We start from the raw sequence: 25,515 nt of genomic DNA on the forward strand, positions 1-25,515 counted from the left end.
ACAGACTTCCCCACACGAAGCACGACCCCGGTGTAACGCTTCATGAATTTGTTACCATGCCCGCTACCTATGCAATAAACATTCGGAAAAATGCAGGTTAAAATCAAAGTCTCGCGGCATCCAAAAGCTCCTAACCATGGCTGACGCTATTCTACACCCCTTGCACCAACGACCCGCCGGCAAAAAAATGATGTCGGTACTCCGTAATCTTTGCTTTGTCCCATCCTGCACAGTTCTCCAACTTGACTCCAGATTAATTACATGCGGGGAACGAAATTGTGTGTGGCAAGCGGCAGTTGGGGTGGTGCCAAGGTGTGGCTTGAAACATGTGTCTGGGTTGGGTAACATTTAGAGCAAATATGGACAGTGCTATGTAGAATCAATGAAGATCTTGGGATAAAGAGGTACAATTTAAGTGCAGCCAGCCATGTGAAAAGTTCTACAGCAATGATTCCTCCAGATGCAAAATACGCAGAGGGCGTGCGTTCCCAATCGATCGACTGCGCACACTCCCACAGCAGCTCGTCGAAGGCAGCTTAAAGTATCCTTTTGGAGAGGAGACGCTCTGGGTATGTGTCGTTTGGCTTTACAGAGTTGAGCTCGTAGCTTAGTGAGCGGGTGAGACAGCAACCGCTGACTGTATCTGGAGAGGAGGTGACAGAGAGGGTACCTCAAACGGGTCGTTTTCGTAAACGTCTTGCATCTTGGCTGCCTCGCGCTCACAGTGAATGCAGTCATTCTGAATGATGCAGAGGACGTCGATCCAATATATTCAAGGACCTTTACTAGGTACTGTGTGAACCCGATAACTTCCCGGATGGTCTTTAGAATGCCATCCCAGCATGTCCATCTAAGCCCGTCCACCTAGGTAGCTTTGGTCGTAGTAAGTGTCTGCGATAAGCCCCAGCAGTAGCTCAGCGCAATATTCGGTCGAAGCTGGCTGTTGTGTCTCAAACCCAACTTCGATCACCCGAGTACTAGATACCTAGGTAACGGAGCAAGAGTGTTCATTCCGCACTCGGTATGCAGTGATGCCGGATTTGATGGGGTTAGCTAAATGAGACAGTTCTGCGGCTTTTCACGCTGTTAGTGAGGAAAATATCATCAAACCCATAATAGGCTCATCTCCAATCGTTTTGAATATCTCTATGTAATAATACCTGTGGTCACCATCGAACTGGTACTGTATCGCCAAATGAGTCATCCCCAGACCACGACGTAACCGTTGTCGCCGATTTTAAGGAATTCTCCGTCAAATGCCTCCAGTGGCTCGATGATAACCCAGTCTTAATCGCTGCATACCACGGCTGTCTCGCAGAGCTGGTCAAGGTAGGTGTGAAGGGTCAAAGTCGTCTGGCGTTGTGATGGCACGTCGAGCCATTCGCCATCCTCGTCGGCACATGGTGGATCGTTTGGCATTCAGGTCCGTCGTAGGTAGGAATGGAATCAATCCATGTCAAACATGGCATACATAAATGAAGCAGTAAAAGCTCTCTCGGTTCCTTAACAAATGCAAAGAATAGCCTCAAAAGAGGCCTATGATATTGATACTGGGTTGCCGCCAGTCCAAAAAATACTGGACATGCCTCCGACGGCCCCTGTGTCCGCTATATCCTATACTAAGGCTCTACTATCCAAGATAGTCTGAGTATGCAAGGTTGAAGAAAGAAGATATAAGACAAATATATGCAAAGAAAAGAACAAATCACCAAGCTCCCCAACCCCCCTCCTCATCGGTATCGTGAGCAACTCCAACGACCCAAAAAATCTTTGTCTTTCCACAAAAGCACTCGCACAACGGGGTATGTTGTCTCATCTACGCAAAGAAGAATGACTCCTTGTATCCCATGCCGCCCATTTCCTCTTCAACCCCCTTGCCCCTGTCCCTGACCTGCTTGCGTTGGTTGCCCTATCCCCCAGAATTTGAACCCGGCCACCCATCTTTTGTTCCTGGCTTGCTGGGCGGTCCAAAAAGATAGTCACCGACCCGCATCTGTGTCCTGTTCTTTGCCCTTGCCCTTGTCCTCGCGCTTGACCTCTGACGTTGGAGCCGGCGACGACTCGCTCTCGGCTTCATCCCTGCTCCGCTTCCTGGTGTTGCCTGTCCTCTTGGCCATGTAGAAGTCGTACCGGTCGGGAAACAGGATGATGTTGGCCAACCTGGCGACTTCAGCCTCGGCCCTAGTGACAGAGTTGGATTTGCCGGCAGCTGCGGCGGCGACAGAGTCGTCCATCTCGACATCGGCATCCGGGCTGCCACCGTTGGTGTCGGCGGGCGGCGTGGGTGCAACGTCAAAGGGCGCAAGACCCATGGCTTGCAGTCCCGCTGGCCCACCAATCTCGGCAATCTCGGTCTCACCAACACGACCAATGTGTGTCGCCTCGCTTCCGAGCCCGCTGCCGGTGGAGTCAAAGTCGGGACTGGGGTGACCTCGCTGAAAGGTCTTGCGCTGGCGTGCAAGGTAGAGGGCGTTGTTTTGTGTGAGCGGCGCGGCCGGGACGTAGACAAGGATCGAGACGGGGCGGCTAGGGGGCTTGTCTTCATCGCCCATGGGCGGCGGCGTTGGTGCGCGGCTCGCCATGACGTTGGGGTTGGAGGTGATGTGGTAGGCCAGGTCGGGGTGCCAGACAATGTAGTCGCCCGTCTGCAGGGTCGGGATGGTGACAAGAGTCTTGCGAAGGTGCAGGTGAGGATGCCACAGCTCCGTCAACCGTTGCGCGTGGCCAGGAACAGCACCGTGGATGATGGTGGATTGCTCCTTGTCGAGCGCCCAGTTGGACGGGTCCAGGAAGGCTTCCCACTCGGGGCCATCACGGCGTTCTGGAGCCTTGGTCTTGGGGGAAAAGAAAGGGCGGAGCAGAAAGTAGGCGGTGGCCAGCTTGGGGCTGGGGAGCAGGCGTATAAGACCAGGCTCGATGGTGCTCAGGGCGACGACACCCTGGTACATGCGGAAGACGCTGCATGCGCCGTAACCGTTGTAGAGATCAGACGTGGCGCTGACCCGGTGGGTTGGGTCCCATGGGTCATACTTTTCCCACTCGCCGTTGAACACAGCCTGGTAGGTGCCTCCACGCCCATATCCGTCGGGCTCCCAGCGCTCCAAGCTGCCATTGTCGACCTGCGCAATCACGGTGGACGAGGCAAAATCACCCAGCAGCTCCAGTTCGAGCGCAGCCTTTTGCGCCTCCTCGTCTGGGGTCAGGCTTTTGCTGTCGTTTGCCACACTGTCGTCTTCGGCCTTCTTCTTCTTGCCAGCCGGCGCATCCGGACCCACCCCTCCGATGTTGGCGCCGTGGATGCGCAAACGATCGGCATAGGCGATGGGGAAGCGCGTGACCATGCGGTCGTCGGCGTTGTTGTCCCACAGCGACATGGCGAATTTCTGGGCAGCCATGACGCGGGGGTGGGCGCGGGTGCGCACCTGGGCGGGGGTCCAGAAAAAGTCAAAGCATGTCGGATCCTGAGGCGTGGGCTCCTTGAAGTCGGTCTGCTTCTCGAGATACTTGACCGTCTCGTCGATGGTGACCTGTGCGTCGGTGCGGGGCACGACCCCGCGGATCAGGCCCAGGCCGTAGCGCTTGAGATCGCGAGAGAAGGCGGCCCTGCACTCGGCATTGTCCATGTCGGCAAAGTCGATGCTTGGCGTGAGGTGGGAGCCGCGCTGAGCAATGTCGTCGACCTCGTCTCGCAGGGCCTCGATCAGACGGGCCCACGAGGCCTCGAGCTCGGCCTCATGGCCCTCGACGAGGCTGCGCTTGATCTGGGCGAAACGGGTGGGCAGCGGGACGGGCTCCTTGCCGTAAAAAGACAGCACGGGGGGCTCCATGGCGTTGGAGGTGCTGCTGACGGGGACGGGCCTGCTGCTGCTGCTGCTGCTGCTGCGGGCAGAAGCAGCGAGGAAATCAGCAGCGGTTAACGGGGGAGGACCATCGCTTTTTATTAGCGGGGCGGCAAAGGTGGCCGTAAGGTTGCGGTGCTTGAGCTTGGAGAGCCTGCGGGGGCGCTGCTGGTGCGGAAACAAGGGGAGGTAGGCGGCGCTGAGACTTCCGTTGGTAATTGGATTTACGGAGGACAGCTGGAAGGACGGGGAGGTGGGCGGCGGGAGCGTGACGGCTGGGGCAACTGGTGGTGCCGGAGACTGCGGGCGTTGAGGGTGGTGGCAGGTCGTGCGCCGTCGTCCGCATTGGTTGCACCGAGCTCGTGCCTCGAGACCCATGTCGTTAATACCAATCGGGTTATTGCCAGCCGGACCGGTTCCAGCGAGGGCCAGCGGTAGCGGTTCTGTTGCTGGCATTATTGGCCCTGCCACCGTTGGCCCCAGCACGTCGTGTATCGTAGATTTTGGCGGGGAGGAGGCTGTTATTGTGGTCGACGCCCTCGTCGAGACATGGACGGCGGCGCCGCTTGCTGAGCTTGCCATTGTGCCCGACTGATCATCGAGTCTGTCTGCGGTCCTGGTCGAAGGTCGTACTGCATGAGTTGGAGAGAGGAATGGGGGTGGTGGGCAGGCCTCTGGACTTTTACGGCTTCTCGCTTCCTGCTCCCTCTCGGCGGGCACGCCTCTCTGGGGAAACTTCGGCCCAACTCGCAGCTAGCACTTTAGCCTTGCTCCTCCGAGATGCCTGTCCCTCTCGTAGGTTGTCTCGATTCGACTCCAGTCCAGCCCAGTCCACCAGTCCAGTCGTCTTGTTGCCCCTTTCCCTCGATGCTGCCTCGGTCTTGGTTGCTGTGTCTTGGTCTTGGTTGTGGATGTCGGGTGTTGGTGTCGATCAACGTCGTCCGAGGTGTCAATCAGTCAGTCAGTCAGTCAGTAGCAGCAGCAAGCTGGAGGCCAGTGTGGATGCATCGTCGAGTAATAAGGCAGCCCAGGACTTTGGATGTCGGGCCAGCCAAGGCGTCGGAACAGCGACGGGCATCAATATAAAGAGAGTCCCTCGTTATCTTTAGGCAGAATGGTGGGAGGGCGGGCTCTGCGGCCGGAACCGCTAAGCATTCTCGCCAAAGCATCCAGGGCCTAGATGCCACTGGGTGCCAACAGCACTCGGTGCATCGATTTCCGCCGCCGCGTTTCCATCCCACTCCCACTCCCGTCTCATCAGCAGCTCTGAGGTGGATGGATTTCAAGTTCCAGTTCCAGTTCCACCTCCACCACCAGGTAGGGCCGTTGGACCGTCTTCGAGCGACGAGCCAGGCCCTGTCCCGGCATGATGCGCTAAAACGGTGCTGTCTGTGGGGGTTGCTTCCCCGCGGCTCCAGAGGCAAGAAAAATGGTCTGGAGAAGGAACGCGCATCCGGAATAATTTGGTCTTTTGCGCCATGCACGCAACATCCCCCCGCCGCCATTGGTCCCAGCAGCCCGCAGTGGGGCGCTTGTCGGAACGACGACTCCGCATCGCCTGAAGAGAGTGGCGCCGCTCAGCCGCCTCACGGCCCGCCATTCCCAAGCTTGAAGCTTCGGGCGGCATCCGAACGCGACTCCACGGATGGATACCCACTCGGTATCCAAAACAATACTGCAGTAGTACCGTGAGTACCTTTGCTCTGCTCTTCTCATTATCTAGTCTACCTGACTTCATGTAACAGGAGTATCCGCAATCCTCAAACAATTCAGCCTCTTTCAAGTGCCATCCGTCTCAGATTTATCTTTTTTCCCTCTCTTCTGGTCTCCTCACCTCACGGCCCTTCCAAGGGTCCTACATACTCCATACCGTACCCGTCAAGCACGTTTGATTCCATGTGCAGACGGCACAGATTCGGAATTGCCCCTCCTTCGCTTCCCGGGTGCTTGATCTGGTTGCCCAGAAACATCCCATCAAACGCCGTCCAATCTCATCCAATCCGTCACATGTTCATTCATGCCTTGAGCCGGTGTTCACCCGGATGGCCCAGGGGGCTGAGGGACCAACTCCCGTGTGAGCCGGGGGATAGGGGTGTGACCTCAGTCCGCCCTGTCTGAATCGGGAACACGGCTTATACCGACTACTGCTGCGTCCGGAGTAAAAGCTTATTGTATTATCGAGCACTCCAGCTCGTCAGTGACTAAGCTTCAGCTGATTGTCTTGACACTTTGGCCACTGCCCCTATTTGCGAAAGCCGTTGAGAAGCCCACCGGTACAATCTCAACGCTCCCCAGTTGTATACATAGGTACTAGAGCTGATTACCCTCATCCCAAACTCATACAACTTCAACTCCCGCGTCATCGGTCACCAGGGGGCATGTCCTCCCGCCCAGCTCACGCTATACCCAAAAGCACCGCCAAAACCTCGGAGCTCACCTCCCAACAGCGTCCTATTAGGCATCGTGTCCTTTTTGTGACTTATTTCTCTCGTGCCTTGTTCCCTACCCAAAGTAGCCTTGACACCAGCGCCGGTTGCAAATCCTAGGTCATCACGACGGTTGACCCCAGATTCATCAAGCTCACCAGGACAGACTTGGAGCATGCCGATGTTGATGCCACCACCCGTGGCGATCCCATCTCCGTCGTGGACATGACAGATCCTCCCCTCTCGGCACGATTTGCTTTCCAATCTGGTGGTAGCCTTCCCTTCCAGAGTATTATTGCGCCTGTCATGTCGTGTTGCCCTCCCCCGGATACAGAGCAATGTATCCTTCCCACAGCACAAGGTCACAACCGCCCATCCGTCCGCGTACCAGCCTGACCTGCTCTCATCCGTCCTGCCCCCCCCCCCCCCCCCTCTCTCTCTCCACAAATCCCCACGATGAGATTGACGAGTGGACAAAACCCCGCAGCCTGTCCAGTCAAGTCTGGAGAAAAGGGTAGCATTGGCCGTCTCCAATTCTCGAGCTTGGACTTTGCTGGCTGCTTGACAGAAAGCGGTATGAGCACCACCTTGTTGCTCCCTCCGGCTGCTTCGTCGACCCCCAAAAGCCTAGTCTATTCAGGCAGGTCCCGGCGTGGACAAGACGGGGGAACAACCGAGGTTATCTCACCTCTCGTTTGAAACTGCCTACTTGGATGTTTGAATTCGTCATACTCGTACGTTGTGTAATGTCGTCCTTGCTTGTGATTTCAACAGCACAAAGAAAAGAAAAGCAGCAGTCACACGATCTATTTAGGAAAGGTATCGAACCCCAGAAAATTCATCACTACTAAAGCTGTAAATCACCCAGTAACCCACGTGTAAGCCACGCAAAACCAAGGACCATCTTTTCTCCCCCCCAGACATCCCCGGGTCTGGCCTCCGTAGTCAAGATAGCAAGCATACCTATACTTTACGTCAGTGCCGTGAACACTATCCGAGTCCCCCACTCACAAACACTTCTTCCCCTCAGGCACCTACATGTCAACGGTCACGGACGTTGAGTCCCCCCCCCCCCTTCGGTACCGGCCCATCCTCATTCTATCCCGAGCGCTCTCAACCATACGACCATGCCCTAGTCTTCAAACTTGACTAAGAAACCATGGAAGAATATGACCAAGTGCACGCGTGATGTACCTCGCTTATAACGAAACAGCAGACTAGGCACTACACCCAAATCCCGCCCCCATTCAGCTTCCCCTCATCATCCTCATTCCCCGAGAAAGAAAGAAAAAAAAGGCACAAGCACCACCCGTTCATGCCAGTCCCCAGAAAGGCAGCAAGCTCCCGCACTACCATCCAGTTCTCACGCATCACGTAATGTCACCCTCCTTCTCTCTGATTCAATCTGTTGCTCCCCCATGCCAAAAATAGCTAGAGCCACATCTGGAGGGAATCGGGTACCAAGATAAATGACGATAAAGCCATCTCTGCTCAACCAATATTTAACCACTGGCACATTCAAAACCACACCTACATGCTGAGTTGAGCCAACAAGTTTGAGCTCGTGGGGGCGCCTTTGAATATCGAGATGCGTGTGCTCCTCGAGGCCGGTATCGGACAACCTTGCGAGCGACTCGATCTTGAGCAGGATAGAACAGCTTGATTCACGCACTCGGCGAATGCGCTTTGTCGTGGGCAGCCCAGGTCAGGTAGAGAGAGAGCCTGATACCGAGGCGGCTATTAATTGGACTCTTTCTATACCTAGTTGGATTCAAGATAACTATGTACAAAAGTGGATCTAATACCCTTTGTAATCCGCATCTACCAACCATCGTACACCTTTAAGTATACCCGTTGCTGACAAGCCACTGCTTGACACCCTCGGCGTCCCTCGTCCTGTATGCCGCGCGTCCGCGAATCTTGTCCTTGACCTGCTCCAGTGTCCGGTCAAAGCCCTTGGTGTCCTTGCCAGCAAAGAACGCCTCAATTTCCTTGAGCGTCTCAAGATCGTTAAACTTGGGCAAGCTCACGTTGATCATGCGGTCCACAAGAATAGGGTTGCCCGCCAACTTGCCGGTAAACTCATCCCAGTTGTCACGGATGTACGCCCACATCAGCGGCCGGGCCGCGCGGTTGCCAGCAAACATGCCAGAGAGAATGTGCATATCGGCGCCGGGGATCGAGTCGGCCGCTGCCGCCGGAGGAGAAGAGTTGAAAAGGAAGGGCAGCAGGACCTTCTTGATGACCTCGACGTCCGTGGTGCGGCCGAGAGCTTGGAGGCAGATTTCTTTGCCGTCAATAGCTGGGGTAGTGTACCACTCCTTCTTCAGCGCAGCCACAGCATTGGCCGGGTCTGTGACGATGGCGGAGTGGTACACGGGCGCACGGAGGTTGGCTGGGATGGGCGACTGCTCGGGGTTGGCCTGGTGTGCTGACCACCTTTCAAAAGCACCCTTGCGAATTCTGACCACGACTGTTAGCAAGAATATCGAAACTTGATTCAGAAAAGCACATACTCTTCATGCGAGTTAGACACCGCCGTGAGAAGCAACCTCTTGCGAAGCAGACCAGTGTTGAAGTCCTCGCCCTCCTTGGCTTCCCATCCCACCGTCTTGAGGGCGTTGTCAATGACCTCAAGGGTGAACTTTTCCAAGCCAGCCTTGACTTGCTCGTCATCACCAAAGATGGACTTGATGGTTGCGAGAGAGTCCAAAGCCTGGCTGAGCACGCGGTAGTGAGTCTCCTGCTTTAAGCCTTGCACAAAGGACAGGAGAGCAGCTGTGGTGGCATGGCCTGAAAATGCAAGGTCGGCGGCAGATCCAGTGATAAAGATCTTGTCCTCGGTGGTGAGATGATCGAGCTGGGTGCCGAGACGCTTGAGCCGGGACTCGGGGTAGTTGACACGGTAAAAACCAGTAGCGCCTGCGTTGAGCTGATAAAAGTCGTTGCTGACACCATCAATGGTAGACTCCTTGGTGGTGAGCGCCAGCGGCTCGATTCCCTTGGATCCCGTCTTTCCCTTGAGGGAAAGTGGCACCCACCAGGTGGTCTGGTCATCCTCGGGCTTGACATCACCAGTAGACAAGAAACGGGACTGCTTCACAGAAATCCTTTGGTCTTCCTCGGTGACCGTCAGGACAGGGAAGCCGACTTTTTCGATCCAATTCTGCATCAGAGTGTTGACATCGGTGCCGGATGCTTCGCTCAGAGCGGCCCACAGAGCCTCCGTCTTGGCATTGCTGTACTGATGCTTCCTGAGATAGATGGCAATACCCTTGAGGAAAGTCTTGACGCCGAGGTGGGACGCCAACATGCGGATCATGGAGCAGCCCTTCAGATAACTGATCTTGTCAAAAATTTGGTTCACATCCAGCGCGTCCCGGACCTCAACCTGAATAGGGTGGGAAGAGCGAACGGCATCCAAGGAAAAGGCTTGGTCCATCCCCTCATTGATGAATTGCGGCCACACATCCCAGTCAGGGTGAAGATGGTCGGTCGCCAACCAACCGGCCCAAGTGGCAAAGCCCTCGTTGAGCCACAACTCGTCCCACCAGTCCATGGTGACGAGGTTGCCAAACCACTGATGGGCGAGCTCGTGGGCAACGACATAAGCGATGCGGTTCCTGAAGCGAGCCTCGGACAGCTTCTCGTCAAAAAGGATGGCTGTCATGCGGTAGGTAACCAGACCCCAGTTCTCCATGGCTCCGTGGGTAAACTCGTGTACGGCGAGAATGTCGCTCTTGGGAAGTGGATAGTCAATCTCAAACTGCTCGGAAAAGTAGTCAATGATCTTGGGGGCGTGCTGAAGGGCCCATTGACCTTGCTCCTTTAGACCACGAGTGGTGTACACACGAACAGGAATCTTCTTTCCATTGTACTCTCTGTCGGTAAAAGCTTCAATGTGCTCAAAATCGCCAACAGCCCAGGCCAACAAGTAGGTGCTCATGATGGGACTGCGCTCGAAGGAAACAAGCTTCTTTCCTTGGGTGGTCGGCTTGGTCTCCTTAACAGGCATGTTGGACAGGGCCACTTGGTCGTCGGGAATCTCGATGGCGAAGTCAAAGGTCGCCTTGAGGTTGGGCTCGTCAAAACAGGGGAAAGCGCGGCGGGCATCACAAGACTCGAATTGAGTGCTGAGCATGTAGTAAAACTCATCATCGTGGGGAACACTGGCGGCCGGGGTAGCAACGGGCTTGTACTGGCTGCGGTAAAAGCCAGCCATGTCGTGGTTGAGCTCGCCGGTGAACTCGACGGTCAGCGAGGCCTTGGGGGACGCCGGCAACTGCTCGGCAAAGGTGATGGTGGACCGCTGGGACTTGGTGTCCTCGGTGAAGTTGCTGGACTCCCATGACTGATCACTCTTGCTCTGGCTAATTTCAATCTTGGAGTTGAGAAGCTTGAGCTCGAGAGTGTTGAGGACAATCTCGGTGGTGGGCTTGGTGAGTTGACCTTCAATGCTGCACACGGGTCGGTCAGCATGCTACCCAATCCTTGAAGAAATCAAGGCGACCTACGTGACTGTGCCCTTGTAGGACCAGGTCGTGAAGTCCAGGTCCGTAATCACCAGGTCGTAGTGGACCGGCTTGAAAGTGTCAGGGAGAATGTCTCTGTCCGTCATGGCTGCTCGTCTCCTCTGGTGCGAGGCGTGAGAGCAAGATCGGAAGCTCGTGAGAGCGACAGCTGGTGACGGGCGAATGGGCAGTCGACGCGGGGTAGCTCTCTTGGGATTGGCCGACAGTGACGACGACACAAAACGGGCGGGTGCAGACGGTCGAAGGGCAACAAACGTGGCTGAAGGAGAGGCACAGCGGAGAGGGGTCGATGGGAACAAAAAGCGTCCTCTGGCGAGAACGGTGGATGTTGACCTGAACATGAAAAGAAAAGATGACAGAAACAAGTCCAGTCAAGCTTTGGGAAAGCTGCAGAGCACTTGACCAACCCCACCTCAGCTCTCGCAACGCGCCTCACCCGAAGCTGTGCTGGCAGATGGCCCCTCACCTGATGCCAGAAGGAGTGGACGGGATGGCGGCAGTTGACGCAACCGATGAAACGCTAGGCACAAGCAGGGCCGCTTTCAATGCGCAGGATCAGTCCAGATTGGGGTCTGAATGGACAGCTGTGGAAAGGACGCTCCAGCGAGAAACAGTCAATGTGAACCGAAACATAGCTTCCGGATGTGGGTGGGTCCCCGGGATCGAAGATTGATCGAAGCTTCGGGCGGAACGGGCGGGGTTGCAGTCCCTCACCGGTGGATCCCGTTGATGGCATGGAGATGTGGAATAGATGTTGCAAACACAGGCTGGAAGCACAAAAAGATAACCATGTTCAATTCTGCCAAGGTATCCATGATAAATGGCCAAGCCGGCCCGCATGAGTCCTGCCCGGCCCATCACATCATGGCATCACCAGCCAGGTGACAAAATGGTGACGATCCATGTTACGTAGTGTCCCGAATTCCCAGTCCCAACTCCCAGAACGGAATGCAGATAAGAGCTGCGAGTCCAACCACCACCTAGGTAAAATAGGTTGTTGTCGCTGGCTCTGAAGAAAAGCGCTCGACCTTGACTAGCAAATGAAATAGAAAGGATAAAAAGCACCACCCAATGACGACCTTAGTTCCATGCAACCCATCTAGTTCCCGGAAACCTCACTCTCGGCCTGCTCGGCTACCTTATCCCACCACACACCATGAGCCTCCCGATCGACAACCGACACCCTTCCAAGCATCTCCACCATATCCCTCACCTTGTCCACAAACTCGGCCAGACCCAATCCTGCCAGCTTTTCCCCTGCCGTGCTGGTGAATTTGACCTTGTCACTGGTGCTCACAGCTGCCAGCCGCGCGAGAATGTGGCCTCTGAGTCGTCCAAGCAGCAGCCTCAGGACCGGCTCACTCACCTCGTCCTGCCGTGACTGCGTGGCCGCTTCCGCTCCAGCAAGCAGAAACTTGCTGACCAAGGCCTTGAGCTGTCCCCTCGTCGCCGCCGGCATCGACCGTCCCGCCTCGAGCGCCGCCATGATGCCCTCCACGGCAACGTCGAGTGCCAGATCTCCCTGCTGCTCGCTCCTCTCCAGCACCGCAAAGATCCTCTGGGCTTCGTTACGCCAAGGGGCTCGGACGTCGCGCTTCAGCAGGTTTTTGCACTGCAGCAGGATGGCGCCAGTGATGACGATCCGTCTTGTCAAGCGTCCTGCTTCCACGGCGCGCTTGTGGTCAAGGCGAAGCATCTCTGGCATGTCGTCCAGCGCCACAGGTGAGAGCTGCGTAAACAAATTGACCAGGAGCTGCGCGTATATGCGGTTTGCTGTCAGCCGGGAAGAAGGGTGGTTGACGCCCTCTGGGTCTCTCCTCGAGACTTCAGCCAGCAGCTTTTGCTGCGTAGCCTTCCATGTCTGCAGCGCGACCGATAGATCAAAGTGTCCAGCTTCGAGATCCGAGGCGAATGCTTTCGCCTCGTAAACGGGTGCTTGCGTCACGAGTTTCGGCGCCGCAAGCTGGAGTAGGTAGTTGGCATAGTCGCTGAGCATGACGTCGATGAAGCCATTCAAGGCTTCGAGACGGTCAACGTAGTTGCCTTGGCTGAGCTTCTCCTCGGTGAGCTTCTTCACTTCTTCATCACGAACAGGTGCACAGAGTTTGGGCAGTAATGTTCCCATCGCCTCAAAGAACTTTTCGTACGAAAAGCTCCCCATGGCGAATTGCTGCTTGGCAGTTTCCGTGTCGAGCAGCTCGCCGATAAAGGTATGCATTGAGTTCCCCGGCTTCACCAGCCGCTGAAGCTTCTCTCGAATAGACTCGGCGACCCTGAGGAGCAAGAAAAAGTGCGCCTCTTGGTTTTGCGTCTGCATGGTAACTCGCATGTCCTCAAAGATTGGGTTGAGTAGGCCTGCCTGTTGCTCGTGATACTCGTGTGGCTCGGTCCGGAACTCCTTGTTGATGGCTAGCTCATGAACAACAATCCTGTTGTCAGGCAGCAAACTCTTTTGGCTGGGAATGATGACATTGACCTTGAATGTGTCGCGCTTTCTGGCGGGTGTTGACGGGGGAGTCGGCATTTGACTGGAGGCATCTTGTTGGCTGCCCTCTTGCACACCAAGCACGCCCATGGCAGTCTCGGTCACTGAATGTTCGGCAACGCGAGGCTTCATGTCGCCAACAGGCTTCTTTGCCTTGGCCCTCCGAGCAGCCTTGACGGCGTCCGCGACCATTTGCTTGCCCCGAGCCGGACCGGCCAGCTTCTTGATCCTGACCAACAAGAGGAGCTGGTTGTCACGAATGCTCTTCTTGTACACCTGATCGACCGACCCGTCGGTGCTGTCCTTGACTGATTCCCAAATGGCATCAAGCTCCACAAACTGCATGACCATCAATTCCACAAGTGAGCTGGAGTCCCGAGCTTTCCATGCTATAAAGGCATTATAAAACGTTGCATAGACTTCGGGAAAGGTGGTAAAGAGTAGCGGCGGAGGGGTATAATTGTTGAAGGAGGTCAGCCGCCCGAGAATATTCTCAAACGATACAAGCAAGTCTCTGGCCTTGCCGACCAGCTCTTGTGACTGCGGATTCGGTAGCTCGTCTTTGGGTATTGGCTTTGACAGACCCGAGCCGTCCTGATCCGATTCCTCGACTGCCTGGCCTTCCTTATTGCTGAGCACTTGAGATGGGTGCCCCAAGATGAGAAACGCACTCAAGAAAGTCCGTACTGCCGCCATCTCCTCCACAGACCCCTGTTTCCCCTCGTCGAGGCCGCATATTCGCAGTATTCTGGACGTAACAAGAAGTACCTTTTCCTGAGACAGCAACACAGTGACCTTGTCAAACGATGTTTCCCTAACCGCATCAATCGACAGCCCAAGTGCAGAAAACTCGGCAACCGCTCGTTGCCGCTGGAGAGCTCTCCACCACCACTGAATCTTGGAAACTGCTGCATCCTCGGTCAATGGGGCTGACTCGCTGAGCTCCATGCCATCAGTCTCGGTATCGGCGTTGGGCATGGACTCGACGAGAGGAGATTTTCGCGTCCCCAAGCTCTGCCCACGCTCCCTCCCCCTAATCTTGGCCGCATTCCTGTTTCTAAACTCTTCCCTTCTCCTCTCAGCCTCTGCCAGCCGCTCCTCCATTTGTGACTTCATTTTTCTCGCCTCTTGCTCCCGCTTCTCCTTCATGGTCTCGGCGACAGCCTTGGCGCGCTTGACCTCCTCGGCACAAGAGGCAGCGATCTCGGCCAGGTTGCGCTCCCGGGCCTGAGCAGCAGCAAGCGCTCTCTCTTCACTGGCGCTCGTGTCCTTGGTGACAGCCTTTGCGATGGCTGCGCGCAAGCGCACCTTTTCGGCATGGGCGGCGCGGTCTGCGAGGCGGGCCTTTCGGTCCTCGAGAATGGACGCTCGACGCAGGTGCTGGGCTACATATTTGCTCTGGGGACCGCCCTCGAGGCTGTAACCGTGTGACGATCGGGACTGGGCCGACGAGATGCTGTTGCGGCGAGAAGAGGCGGCGCTGTCTTTTCGTCGCGTCTGGTTTGTCGGGCGGTAGAAGAGGCGGGCAGCGATATGGGGAGGTGGGGTCGAGATCTTGGCGGCGTCGGCGTCGCCCTCGACGAGATCGATTTCTTCGTCGGGTGGTGGGAGAGAGAGATGGACAGGATCTGGGGTGCCGGCGGTGGGCGATCGGATCGATTCCTCGAGGTTCCTTTCGGGCTCGGTCAAGTCGAGCGACGGTCGCCGCATCGCGCTCGCCTTTGTTTGTGTCGTTGTGGTGGGCAAATCTTTGTCGTGTGTGCGGCTGGCGCTGGCGCGATGGGAAACTCAGCAAAAAGTAATAATGGCACAATTGGGAGGTGGAGAAGGGCCGTTATGTCATGGATCGATGGTCCTAGAGATGCAGCTTGCAGCTTGCAGCTTGCCTGCCTCGTGGGGATGTTGCAGTGCGCGTCCTGGTGACAAAGAGAAGATGGCAGAGACAAGAAAAAGAGACCGTGAGCCGGCGGAGGGAGGGAGTCAAAGAAAGCGTAAATAACTACTAACAGGAGGTCCGTCTCCCTCCTCCTGCCAAAAACAACCTGGAAGCGAACGGTGCTGACACAGACGCAGTCAAGATGATGCGAACAAGAATAGAAGGCTGGGGAACCTTGATGACGAACAGCCGAGCTCGGGCCATCCTGCAGCCTGGTTGCACAACGAAGATGCATTGTGCCAAGTCCTGCCGTTCTTCGTCCTCTGACAGAGTCGCACCCAAAAAAACTCCCACGGCCGACGTTAGCGGATCTTTGTTTCAACGTCAAAGACACCAATTACCCCTTCCCCTGAACCGAGCAAAAGAGCTAGTGCTCCCGGCTCAGACCGTCATTGTCTGGTTTCTAGATCACGAGTCGAGCCGAGAGGGCATCACCTCCCCTCCAGCCTCTGCTCCTCCCATCTGTCACCCTCAGCATCGAGCTCCACCAACGAACTGTGGATGGTCCCTGGCCCCTTCCTCCCATTCGAAGCATGTAGCTCATGCACCAGTTCTCCGTTTCTGCCATAGTGTCCCCAGCTGCTGTCACCCGGTAGCTCGGGCGATACCAGCATCCAAGGTCCAGTATACGGCGAGTTGAACATGGTCCATCGATCTTTATTCTCTCGCCTTTCCCGTTCCTCTACCTCCACATCCGCTTTCGCCGAGTTCTTTCGACCTCTTTCGCTGGACGTGTCACGGCTAGTTGTGACGACACGGGTGAAGATGCCCCTTTTCCTCTCTGTGCCCCCGGGCCACTTCCAACTCCTCGCCCACCTCGATGGAGTCCATGAGGTGATTGACTCTCTCAGTTTAACAAATGCCGACCTCGAAAGGCCTGGCTCTTGTGTTGACTTGGTTTCTAAAGTCGCAAACTTGGTAAGGGCAGGGCCTGTGTTCCTCGGGTCATGGACTGCCCCAAACAAGCTCTTGTTTTTCAACCTTCGGCTTTGTTGCATCTTCCGCTTTTGTTTTCGGCGCCACATGAGGTAGGCTACCTCACACGCTACCAGGAGGGCCACCGTGAGGATTAGACCTATCGTGAGAGCTGCTGCTTGGCCAGAGGACATGTTTTCAGAGTTGGCTGTGCCGTCCTCGCCTGGTGGTAGCGGGAGGAAGGATGTGGTCACTGTTGTGTTGTCGAGACTTGTTGAGATGTGCGTTGGTGCTGGGCTCCTTGTCTGGAGGGTTGTCTGTGTCGAGGTGACAGGATTGCTTTCTGGCTCGGCTTGTACAGTCTGAGAAGAGTCCGTGATAAAAAAAGCAGGACTGCAAAGTTCAGGGTCTGCAGAGACGTATCCGCCCTCTTTGGTTTGCGGTTTGAAGCGGAGGACATAACGAGTCTTGGTCGATAATGTTTGTGGGGGTATGTTGGGTGTTTTCAAGTTGATTGATCCGTCATGGCCGAGGTTGATTGCCCCTTGCGCACACTATCAGCACGGAGTGGTTGTGAGCAACAGATCAAACTTACTGGCAAGGCACAAAGCCATGGGGTTGACCTCGAAATTCCATGTTGTCAACCAGAGGTCATACACACTATTGTTGAGGGCATTCCAAGATATGGGAATGTTTTGTCCGTGCGTGTAAGACTCTGAAAAGTCCGGCTGCTTTCCGCTCGGCACATTCCAGAGGTATTGTCGTTGGGCGCCACCTTGTCTCCTTTCCACTGAAAATAAACGCCTCCAGGTTGCCGACATACTGACAATACATAGGGATATGAAAAATAGAAATAGACGCGCTGCAAGTTGGCAATCCCACGGGACTGCGAGCCGCGAGGCCTTTATGTTGGTGATAATATCCGCCATTCCAGCCAAGCGTTGCCCGCACTCGAATGCAGTTGCTCTCCAACATGGTGGTGGTTCACCACGCGGTGTGCCCAACAAGCCTCGATCGGGCGGTGATAACCAGGTTGAGTGAAATGGCTGCAGGACCGCTTGGCCGCATTGGGGTGCACCTGAGCGCGCCAACGAATGGAGACGATGGAATACCCGCAGAAGCGCGACTTCAAACCAACATGGCTATGAAGAAGGATATCTCTCTCTCTTGGCCCTGCGGTAGTGACCTGGCCGCCATTGGTGGCCTAGCCGTCGCTGGCGCTTATACCAGACTGCCGGGTCTGTCATGGTGTCCTCTTGACCACTCATTCACGCCCACTAACACTTGCAAGTTGGGTAGAGCTTCTTGGAAGCAAATCTGCCTGGTCGCCAATCTGCGACAATATCCAAGGCCCATCACGAAGCCGACACGTCGTCGCTGAATACACAGCAGAGAGACGAAAACACGAGCTAGGTGTGTCAAAGTGGCCCTTGAGTCATATGCATGCACCTCTCCTACATTATTCCGACCAACATGCCATGGACTGCAACACTGAATGTGCTCGTGATCATGGATCTGAGATTACCTGGTAGAGACAAGCAACATGTCCTCCGCTCCAGTGCCATGATACCTCTGTGTCCAGATATTAGCCAAGCGACAGGGAAAAAAAACAAAAGGTTAAAGGGGGCCAAAACAAAGCAAAGGTGGGAGGAAGTCAAAATTGATCGCGGCAGGGATCGAACCTGCGATCCTCTGCGTTACAGATGCCAAATAAGCTTGTAAAGCAGATGCCTTAACCACTGGGCCACGCAACCTTGGATGGAGATGTTGGTCAGAGCTTCAACTTACCTTGTGGGATGGAGTGGGGTGCGGGGTATGCTTGAGTCTACACTAGGACATAATTGATTGCATGTCTGTTTTTATCCTCTTTGTGATAAAGGATGCCATCACATAACGAATTCTGGTTGCTTTAGGTTTGCTTGGGTACCTATTTATGTAACAATGTATGTCAGTAAGAAATGAATGTCATTTGCCACGCTCTTGGAAACACCTATTGGTGGTCTGGAAAGCACTTATGAGGAGAGAGCCGATTACATTACACAACACAGCGTTCTGTCTCACTGTTTCACATACATTTCGGAATCCCATATCCTCGGAAATGCACGTCCCTCTGCACTCTCCAAAAGCAGGCTGTACACAGCGGCGTTCAGCCAGCCAAGAGCCTGGGCTTTGCTCGTCGAGCTCGTCGCCAAGCCCCCAAGACTCGCCTTTGACGATGCAGAACGAGAATTCGCTGGGCGCCAAGAGTCTTGGGATCCTCATGATTACCAACAGAAGGACCTGGCCAAGGCTGGGCGAAAGAATCATCATGCACCCTCTGGTCGGGAATAAATCTGCTTTTAAGCATTGCTCTCCCTCTTTCCTCTGCGGGACCTGGAAAAAGAGACCATTCATTCTTTCTCGACTGGTCACTATCTGGCGGCAACCTTATCAACGCCGACCACCCCCTGCCTTTGGTACAGCAGCGTCCACAACAGCACCCAGAACGACGACGATGTTATGAGATATCGCCCCTCCGCTGCTTACAGGCTCGTATGACGGAGATCACGGCTAAATAGCGTCATCCATATATATCAGATCCAGAAGGACTCGCCTAGGAAGTCGACAGTCGCCGTTTTCAGTCAGAGCATCATGGACTCGCCACATCAACATCCGAGGAGAGTTGAGGACCAAGATGCAGCAATCATATACGAAAGCGACTCCGAGGCTGGCGTGTATCAACAGGCACGATGGCAACACCGAACAGACACTATAGAGCGGCAAGGAAACAGCAGACCAGATCTTTTACTCTCCAGAAAGCTGAAGCCATGGTACACGGCCCGCACAATCTTGGGCATCTTTTGTGCCGTGCTCTCGCTTGCACTATTGGGACTGGGAATCAAACTGGCCGTCAAGTATGAGTCGGCACCGCTCATTCACGTCACTGTGGCCTTTACAGTCTTTACGGTATGTTTGTCTGTTTTGTGCTAAAAATCTCTGCACGATGCTGATCAACAACAGGCCGGGGCATCCCTCCTATGGAGCTTGTTTGAATTCATCGCCATGTGCACCCGCGCCCAGAGAAGGGGCATCTACCCCGGCGCCCACGTGGGCGTGCACATGGGTCTCTGCCTCGTGTCTGTTGCGGTGGTGGGCTACGTCGGTATCTGGGTGTCGCATGGGCAGGACAGTCGGGTCGAGGCAAGCAGGAACAGGCTGGAATACTCGCCCTTGTACCACATGGGGGTGGTGATATTGATTGTTTCATCTGTGTTGCTGTGAGTATTCCTGTCCTAGTCGTCAACATGAGCGTAGCATCAGAGGACTAACGGCAGGTCTAGACTTGTTCATTTTGTTATTTCCATCCTGGCCTGCCAGGAACTGAGGCGGAAAGATGACGGGGATGTGCACAGAACTGTTGTCACGGTTCGATATGACGGAGTCGGCCCTACAGGAACGGCGCGACCAATGGGTTACCGGACGACGCCGGAAACGATTGGTCTGCCAGCCTACACGACTAGGGACCATCGGGATGAGGCAGCAATGATTCGATCTCCACCTATTGTGATAGCCAGGGGTGATTTGGGTGTGGAAATCATTGAAACTCCCACTACCACTCGGACAGTCTTGGGGGAGACAGAGATGGACGGACCAGAGGAGAAAGCACTCAGGTCGTCAAAGCGGTAATGGTAGAGGGTTTCCTACCACACGTCAGTAATGAACGCAATGCGATATAGCTAATGACTAATCAATACATGTGTATCCTACATGATATGGGTGATTACATCAAGAAATGTGTCAACTTCTCCTGAGAATTTGCCAGTTGGGAAGTCCGGGGTAAGCTTGTCCGAAGGATTCGATAGCTGCAAGACTACGGCAGATACGGCCCGTGCATGTGGCCTTTGGCTCACTCGCGCCATCTTTCACTTTTTCCAACACCTTGCAGTTGTTTTCTTAGCCGGCAAGCAATTACATATATCCCCTTCATCATATGCCCTTTTTCGTTGTACGTATCTGAGGTTGTAACAGTTGTGTTTGTCTTTCCCAATCATGCCGACGGGAAACTAAGGAACGCCGGGACGACGAGCGGGGGTAGGCACCAGGGTTGCATCGTGAACTGTAGGAGACTTGAGAGCTCTGAATTTTGCGCTTTTGGTGCTGTCCAAGAAAAGGCCAGAATATTTCTGGAGGGTTTGATCAGCTTGCCCTCTCAGGCAAAACACCAAACACCAGCATTCACATTCCTCGCAGTCAATCTCGTGGTGAAAGCAACTGGGAGCACGTGGGGGGAGGGGACACCGGGCCAGACCCTTGGGATAAAAATAAGAACTTAGCGTCATCCAAGCTCTCGGTGACATTGCGCTATCTAGCAAACGCGGGGCAAAAGAGACCTGTATCTCTCAACCTGCAACTGGAATGTTGTGTCTAAACTATGGGTAAAAGAGCCTCATTAGCATTAATTTTTTTCTTTTATCGTGTTATGCTCGCGGTAGAAAATATTTTTGCCACGGTATGGTTTGCCAAACACAGGCGGTCCCTTATGCAGTGAGATCAGATGCAACCGTGACAGTCAGCCCCTCACCAATCCCTCCCCCAACAGACAGTGCTGCTGCGCCGGCCGCCGGGGAAGAAACCGGTGAGAATTTCCTGAGGTTGAGTGGCTCTGCGCCGCAGGCGATGTATGGGATTTGAATAGGGGGTTTTGTTAGAATTCTCTTGACAACAGTTCCAGGTTACACGCCTCTGGTCCACAAGATGACGAAGTTTGTCGAGTCCCTGTCGAGGCCGGAGTCAGGTTGTTTAGGACATCGTGTACACGGACAGCAGTGTTACCTATTTGATCCGGGAAGTCTACATGTATTTCGTACACTTTTGTACATCAAAGAGCTCTTCATTACTCTGTAGACCTGTCCACAGCCGCATCATCAACTGATACCCGGATGTCTTGAAGCTCACTGTCAGAGAACCCCCCGTCAGCGCTAGCGTCGGTCTTCAGGGCTGACGATCCATGTGGGGCATGGATGGCATGGCTGGGACCCTACGGGGCCGTTCCCGAAGACCGAACGCGCCAGGTCCGCCCATCTTCATCATTCAGGAACCAGTTAATGGCGGGTAAAAAATAACGATTCAGACGTTGAAACAAGTCGTCGGGAGTGACCTGAGGGATACCCGACATGGGACGTGCCCGGCCTACACACTACTGACTGAGGTGTCGCATGGAAGATCGCCCAGCAGAACAGGTTTGGCTGGAGGGTGCCTGGTTGGAAGTGGGTGGTGCAAGGTTTCTGGCAGGTACCACCCTCCTGTCGTGCACCATTAGCGCCCGACCCTCTGGAGCAACACCCCATGAGGCCCCAATCAATCCTCAGCATTTGCGGTGCACGCAGAGCTGAAGGCCAGAATCTCGTATTTCCTCCGCTCATTTCCCACGCACGCTCTCTTTATCAGAGTGTTTCGCTGGTTCTCTGGCTTTTCTGTCTTCGTGATCCTTTGCTTTCTCCCCTCCAACGTCCCTCTCCCAGTCCGATGTGCTGCTGAGCTGGAGATGCTGCAGCCTGTCGCCGTCCCATCTCGATGATTTCACAACATAAATACACCGGTTCGCCCGCCAGAATGCCGTCTCGGAGGTCGTCTGTCGCGATCGCCTTCATCGCCCTTAGTTTCCTGCTGCTGCTCTACACATCGAGGAGGCTGGGCAGCTGGACGCCCTACAACGAGCCTTATCACCACGAGACCGATCCTCACAAGAGCCAACATGCGCCTCAGGGAGATGGCGCCCACGATACCAAGCCCGTACCGTCGACGCAGGCCCCCGCCGTCGACCCCCTGTGCGAAGGGTTCCCCGACACCAGCAACATCCTGCTCGTCATGAAGACGGGAGCGTCCGAGTCCTTTGCGCGTGTGCCCACCCAGATGATGACCATGCTCAAGTGCCTCCCCGACTTCCTCATCTTTAGCGACATGGACCAAAACATTGGCGGACAAGAGATCCACGACAGTCTGGCCACGGTCCAGGAGGCTGCGCAGGAAGACAACTCGGACTTTGACCTGTATCGCCGACAAAAGTGGTGCGAGGTCGACCAGGAGAACTGCAACAAGCTCGGCAACCCGGCCCGGGAAGGGTGGAACCTTGACAAGTACAAGAACGTCCACATTGCTGAGAAGGCGTATAACATGCGGCCCAACTACGACTGGTATCTGTTTGTCGACGCCGACACCTACGTGCTGTGGCCCAACCTGGTCGAGTGGCTGAAGCAGCTGAAGCCGACCAAGAAGGTCTACCTGGGCAGCGTCACGCTGATCAATAACTTCAGCTTCGGACACGGAGGCTCGGGTTACATCGTCAGCAAGGCGACCATGGACGACTTCATCGGCAACAACCCGGGTGTCGGCAACCAGTACGATATGAGAGCAAAGCGCGAGTGCTGCGGCGATTACATCTTTGCCCTTGCGCTCAAGGACAAGACGGAAGTCGGGGTCCAGCAGATGGTAAGTGTCTCCCTCTCTACATTGGCATGCTTCTTCCTTGGCACGCTCGCTCGCGTGGTGTCCTGGATCCCGATCGCTTCCAGCATTTTGGGACGAGGCTAACAGCTGGACTGCAGTGGCCTACCATCAACGGCGAAAAGCCCGCCACTCTTCCCTTCGGCCCATCGCATTGGTGCCACCCCATTGTCACCATGCACCACATGAACGCCGAGGAGATCAACACCTTCTGGCACTTTGAACGGAAGCGATACCACCGCCTCGCGCAGTCTGGCAAAAAGGCCGAGACGCTTGTGATCCGCGACATCTTTGACGAATTCTTGGCTCCCAAACTGAACGAGACACGCGAGGATTGGGACAACAACGCCGACAATCGCTTCTACCTCGACCAATCCAACGACCGCAAGTGGGAAGACTGGATGACGAACCGCATGAAGAAGCAGGATCAGTACAACGAGCACGAGAAGAAGGCACACGAGTCGTTCGAGGCCTGTGGTGCCGCCTGCAAGAGCTTGGGCAACGAGTGCTTCATGTACAGATACAAGGATGGTGCCTGCAGTATTTCCAACTCGTTCCAGCTTGGCAAACCCCTGAAGAAGGGGGCAGACAAGGACCGGACCATGAGCGGCTGGGACGTCGAAAAGATCAAGAAGTGGGTGGCCGATCAACCGGCATGCGACAAGATCCGTTGGCCCGAGGTCAAGACCAACTAGAAGGAGGAGTTGTCATCATGGTCGCCAATGGGAGTTTCCTTCCGATTCAAGGCAAAAAACACACATTCATGAGCCATCAGCTTTGGGAATTTTAGGGATAGGGACTGCTTTGGCGTTTGGGTTGGCTTTGACGGGCGCTGTGGCATACTGGGTAGGTATAATGAAGGAAGGGAAAGACAGGACAAAGGAAGAGGAGCTCTCTGGTACAGGACTCCATCAGCATCATTGAACAAAACACGACAAAAGCGGCGGGAATAGATCTTTTTGGGGGGCACTTTTACAACCAGCGGCATCTGACAAGCAAGCAGGCGAGCACGTACATTGGTCATTTTCTCTTGATAGAGTTTGTTTGACGGCATCTCTCCTTCAACAATTGTATAAATCTGCCTTGGCATATGTAGATGAATGCAACCATGTAGACAACAGGGTGTGTTTGGGTTGTTGAAACAAGTGTTGCCACTTCCCTGGATTGGGTACCATACGGCAAACCAATAATCCCGGCGTGAGACACACATCAAGACATGTTTTATTGCCCGTCTCATTTTTATCCAGCTTCACCTCCCCTGCTTCCCCAATCCTCGTTCACGACTCCGACTAGATATACGGCTGCAGACTAGGCAAAACCCGATCATACGCCACACTGGACGGCGGCTCCATTGCAAACATGTAGTTTCCCCACCATGGGCCGCCTCCCCACCAAGCCCAGCCAGTCCAGACATCGTTGTTCTGCTGCAGGTAACTCAGCATTCCTGTCAGGGCAGCAATGCAGTTGGTGTTGGCCCCGCCGGCTGTCTCTCCGAGGAAGCCCTTCTTCTTATTCTGCTTCAGCCACTCGGTAGCAGCACGGACACGTTCAGCGCCGATGGTGCGGGAAACGCAGGTTTCCGAGGTGCCGGAGCCGTCGCTGTCGAGGTACTGGTGCATTTGGTAAATAATCTTCTCGCCCGTCGAGTCGGCTGGATCGCGGAGGGAGAGGAGGTTGGCTCCGTTGCCCGAGGATACCTATGGGCGAGTATGGTTAGTGCCAAGACTGACAATGAAAAGGGGCAGAATAGGGGGCGTTACCCAGGTCCAAGCGCCAGTCCAAGAGTTTCCTTCGACCATGATGTACTGAGCCGTCGCTCCCGTGGCACGGATGGCGTCGATAGCAGCTTGGTTGAGGCGGCGGACTAGATCATCAGCCATGTCGTGATACTCGTTGTTGGTGTCAAAGATGACCTTGTCGTTGTTGACGAAGAGCTTGGCAATGGTGGTCCACCAGGCCGCGAAGCCAGCTACATCGGTTATGACGTTGTTGTAGTAGCGGCCAAAGTTGTGGGGGTCAATGATGGCATAGGCGCCTTTGCTGGTGACATAGTTGACGATCTGGAGCTTCATTAGCGACCTATCAAGAACAGGACACGTTCACTGGGAAACTACATCAGTCAGGCCGCTGGCATAAGTGGCATCAAGTGGGCCATCAAGCTTGTTGGGAACAATGCGTTCCCTGACAGGGTGTCAGCGCTTTTGACTGGAGTACGTTATGTTGAATGTGCCAAGGTCCACTCACATCATGAAAGCAATGCGGAAAGTGTTGAATCCCTTGCCCATCAAGGCCTATCCCGTATCATCAGTTTTAGAAGCTACACAAGCAATCTGCCGTGTCGGATCAAGACTTACGTCGATACTCGACCTCACCGGCCAGGTGTAGTGTTTTCCAAGCTGGCCAGGCAGAGTATCTTTTCCGAACTCAGCACCGGATTGGTTGACGCCAACGAACTGGAACTTGGTTGCCCGCTTGGTCGGGGCATCACAGACTGGCGCCGGGGCCGGAGCCGCCAGCGCTGACCCGACGGCAGCAGCGCCGAGAAGAAAATTGAGAAGCTTCATGGCGAACTCTCACACGATGATGGAGTGACAAGTTCAACATAGCACCAACACGGCAGACTCATTCTTATACCAATAGTCAATATTTCCATTCAGTCTTGACGACTGCAATCAAAACATCACCAGGCCACCGGAAATACCCCCTCCGCCCTCGCGATGAGAAAATAAAGTAAAGTTGATTAGGAGCTCTGCGCTGCTCAGATTTCCCTGAAACATTACGCCACGAGCGAGGCTCATATTCAGGCATGTCGGCGAGCACATAATTCGCGAGTGAAAGAGGCTCCAATCGGCGCCTTGGGAGGTATCTCGTCACCAAGATGCAGATGCAGACTTGCCAA

At 54.9% G+C, this 25,515-nt stretch overlaps 8 protein-coding genes across 8 annotated transcripts, besides 1 other annotated feature; 2 read left to right on the forward strand and 6 right to left on the reverse strand.

The window, feature by feature from the left end:
- Nucleotides 1–1,979: 1,979 nt before the first annotated feature.
- On the reverse strand, nt 1,980–4,421 carry PODANS_5_3020 (uncharacterized protein; the record flags this gene model as incomplete). The annotated part of the gene is made up of 1 exon (XM_001903981.1): nt 1,980–4,421. The coding sequence occupies one exon, from the start codon at nt 4,419–4,421 to the stop codon at nt 1,980–1,982; it is 2,442 nt and encodes an 813-aa protein (XP_001904016.1).
- A 379-nt stretch (nt 4,422–4,800) lies between these two features.
- On the reverse strand, nt 4,801–5,555 carry PODANS_5_3010 (uncharacterized protein; the record flags this gene model as incomplete). The annotated part of the gene is made up of 4 exons (XM_001903982.1): nt 4,801–4,934; nt 4,985–5,015; nt 5,081–5,105; nt 5,221–5,555. 4 exons carry the CDS (start codon nt 5,553–5,555, stop codon nt 4,801–4,803), a joined length of 525 nt encoding a protein of 174 aa, XP_001904017.1.
- A 2,551-nt stretch (nt 5,556–8,106) lies between these two features.
- PODANS_5_3000 (uncharacterized protein) lies at nt 8,107–10,883 on the reverse strand (the record flags this gene model as incomplete). Its single annotated transcript, XM_001903983.1, has 3 exons — nt 8,107–8,728; nt 8,782–10,722; nt 10,780–10,883. 3 exons carry the CDS (start codon nt 10,881–10,883, stop codon nt 8,107–8,109), a joined length of 2,667 nt encoding a protein of 888 aa, XP_001904018.1.
- Nucleotides 10,884–11,896: 1,013 nt separating this feature from the next.
- PODANS_5_2990 (uncharacterized protein) lies at nt 11,897–14,992 on the reverse strand (the record flags this gene model as incomplete). The annotated part of the gene is made up of 1 exon (XM_001903984.1): nt 11,897–14,992. One exon carries the CDS (start codon nt 14,990–14,992, stop codon nt 11,897–11,899), a length of 3,096 nt encoding a protein of 1,031 aa, XP_001904019.1.
- A 657-nt stretch (nt 14,993–15,649) lies between these two features.
- PODANS_5_2980 (uncharacterized protein) lies at nt 15,650–17,062 on the reverse strand (the record flags this gene model as incomplete). The annotated part of the gene is made up of 2 exons (XM_001903985.1): nt 15,650–16,677; nt 16,729–17,062. 2 exons carry the CDS (start codon nt 17,060–17,062, stop codon nt 15,650–15,652), a joined length of 1,362 nt encoding a protein of 453 aa, XP_001904020.1.
- A 732-nt stretch (nt 17,063–17,794) lies between these two features.
- Nucleotides 17,795–17,887, reverse strand: a tRNA (tRNA-Val).
- An 877-nt stretch (nt 17,888–18,764) lies between these two features.
- Nucleotides 18,765–19,799, forward strand: PODANS_5_2970 (uncharacterized protein; the record flags this gene model as incomplete). The annotated part of the gene is made up of 3 exons (XM_001903986.1): nt 18,765–19,079; nt 19,134–19,390; nt 19,454–19,799. The coding sequence occupies 3 exons, from the start codon at nt 18,765–18,767 to the stop codon at nt 19,797–19,799; spliced, it is 918 nt and encodes a 305-aa protein (XP_001904021.1).
- A 1,887-nt stretch (nt 19,800–21,686) lies between these two features.
- PODANS_5_2960 (uncharacterized protein) lies at nt 21,687–23,311 on the forward strand (the record flags this gene model as incomplete). The annotated part of the gene is made up of 2 exons (XM_001903987.1): nt 21,687–22,601; nt 22,718–23,311. 2 exons carry the CDS (start codon nt 21,687–21,689, stop codon nt 23,309–23,311), a joined length of 1,509 nt encoding a protein of 502 aa, XP_001904022.1.
- A 594-nt stretch (nt 23,312–23,905) lies between these two features.
- Nucleotides 23,906–25,180, reverse strand: PODANS_5_2950 (uncharacterized protein; the record flags this gene model as incomplete). Its single annotated transcript, XM_001903988.1, has 5 exons — nt 23,906–24,313; nt 24,377–24,682; nt 24,731–24,797; nt 24,861–24,907; nt 24,971–25,180. The coding sequence occupies 5 exons, from the start codon at nt 25,178–25,180 to the stop codon at nt 23,906–23,908; spliced, it is 1,038 nt and encodes a 345-aa protein (XP_001904023.1).
- Nucleotides 25,181–25,515: the final 335 nt, after the last annotated feature.

The sequence above is a fragment of the Podospora anserina genome, chromosome 5, assembly GCF_000226545.1.
Source record: "Podospora anserina S mat+ genomic DNA chromosome 5, supercontig 1".
NCBI classification, from domain to species: domain Eukaryota; kingdom Fungi; phylum Ascomycota; class Sordariomycetes; order Sordariales; family Podosporaceae; genus Podospora; species Podospora anserina.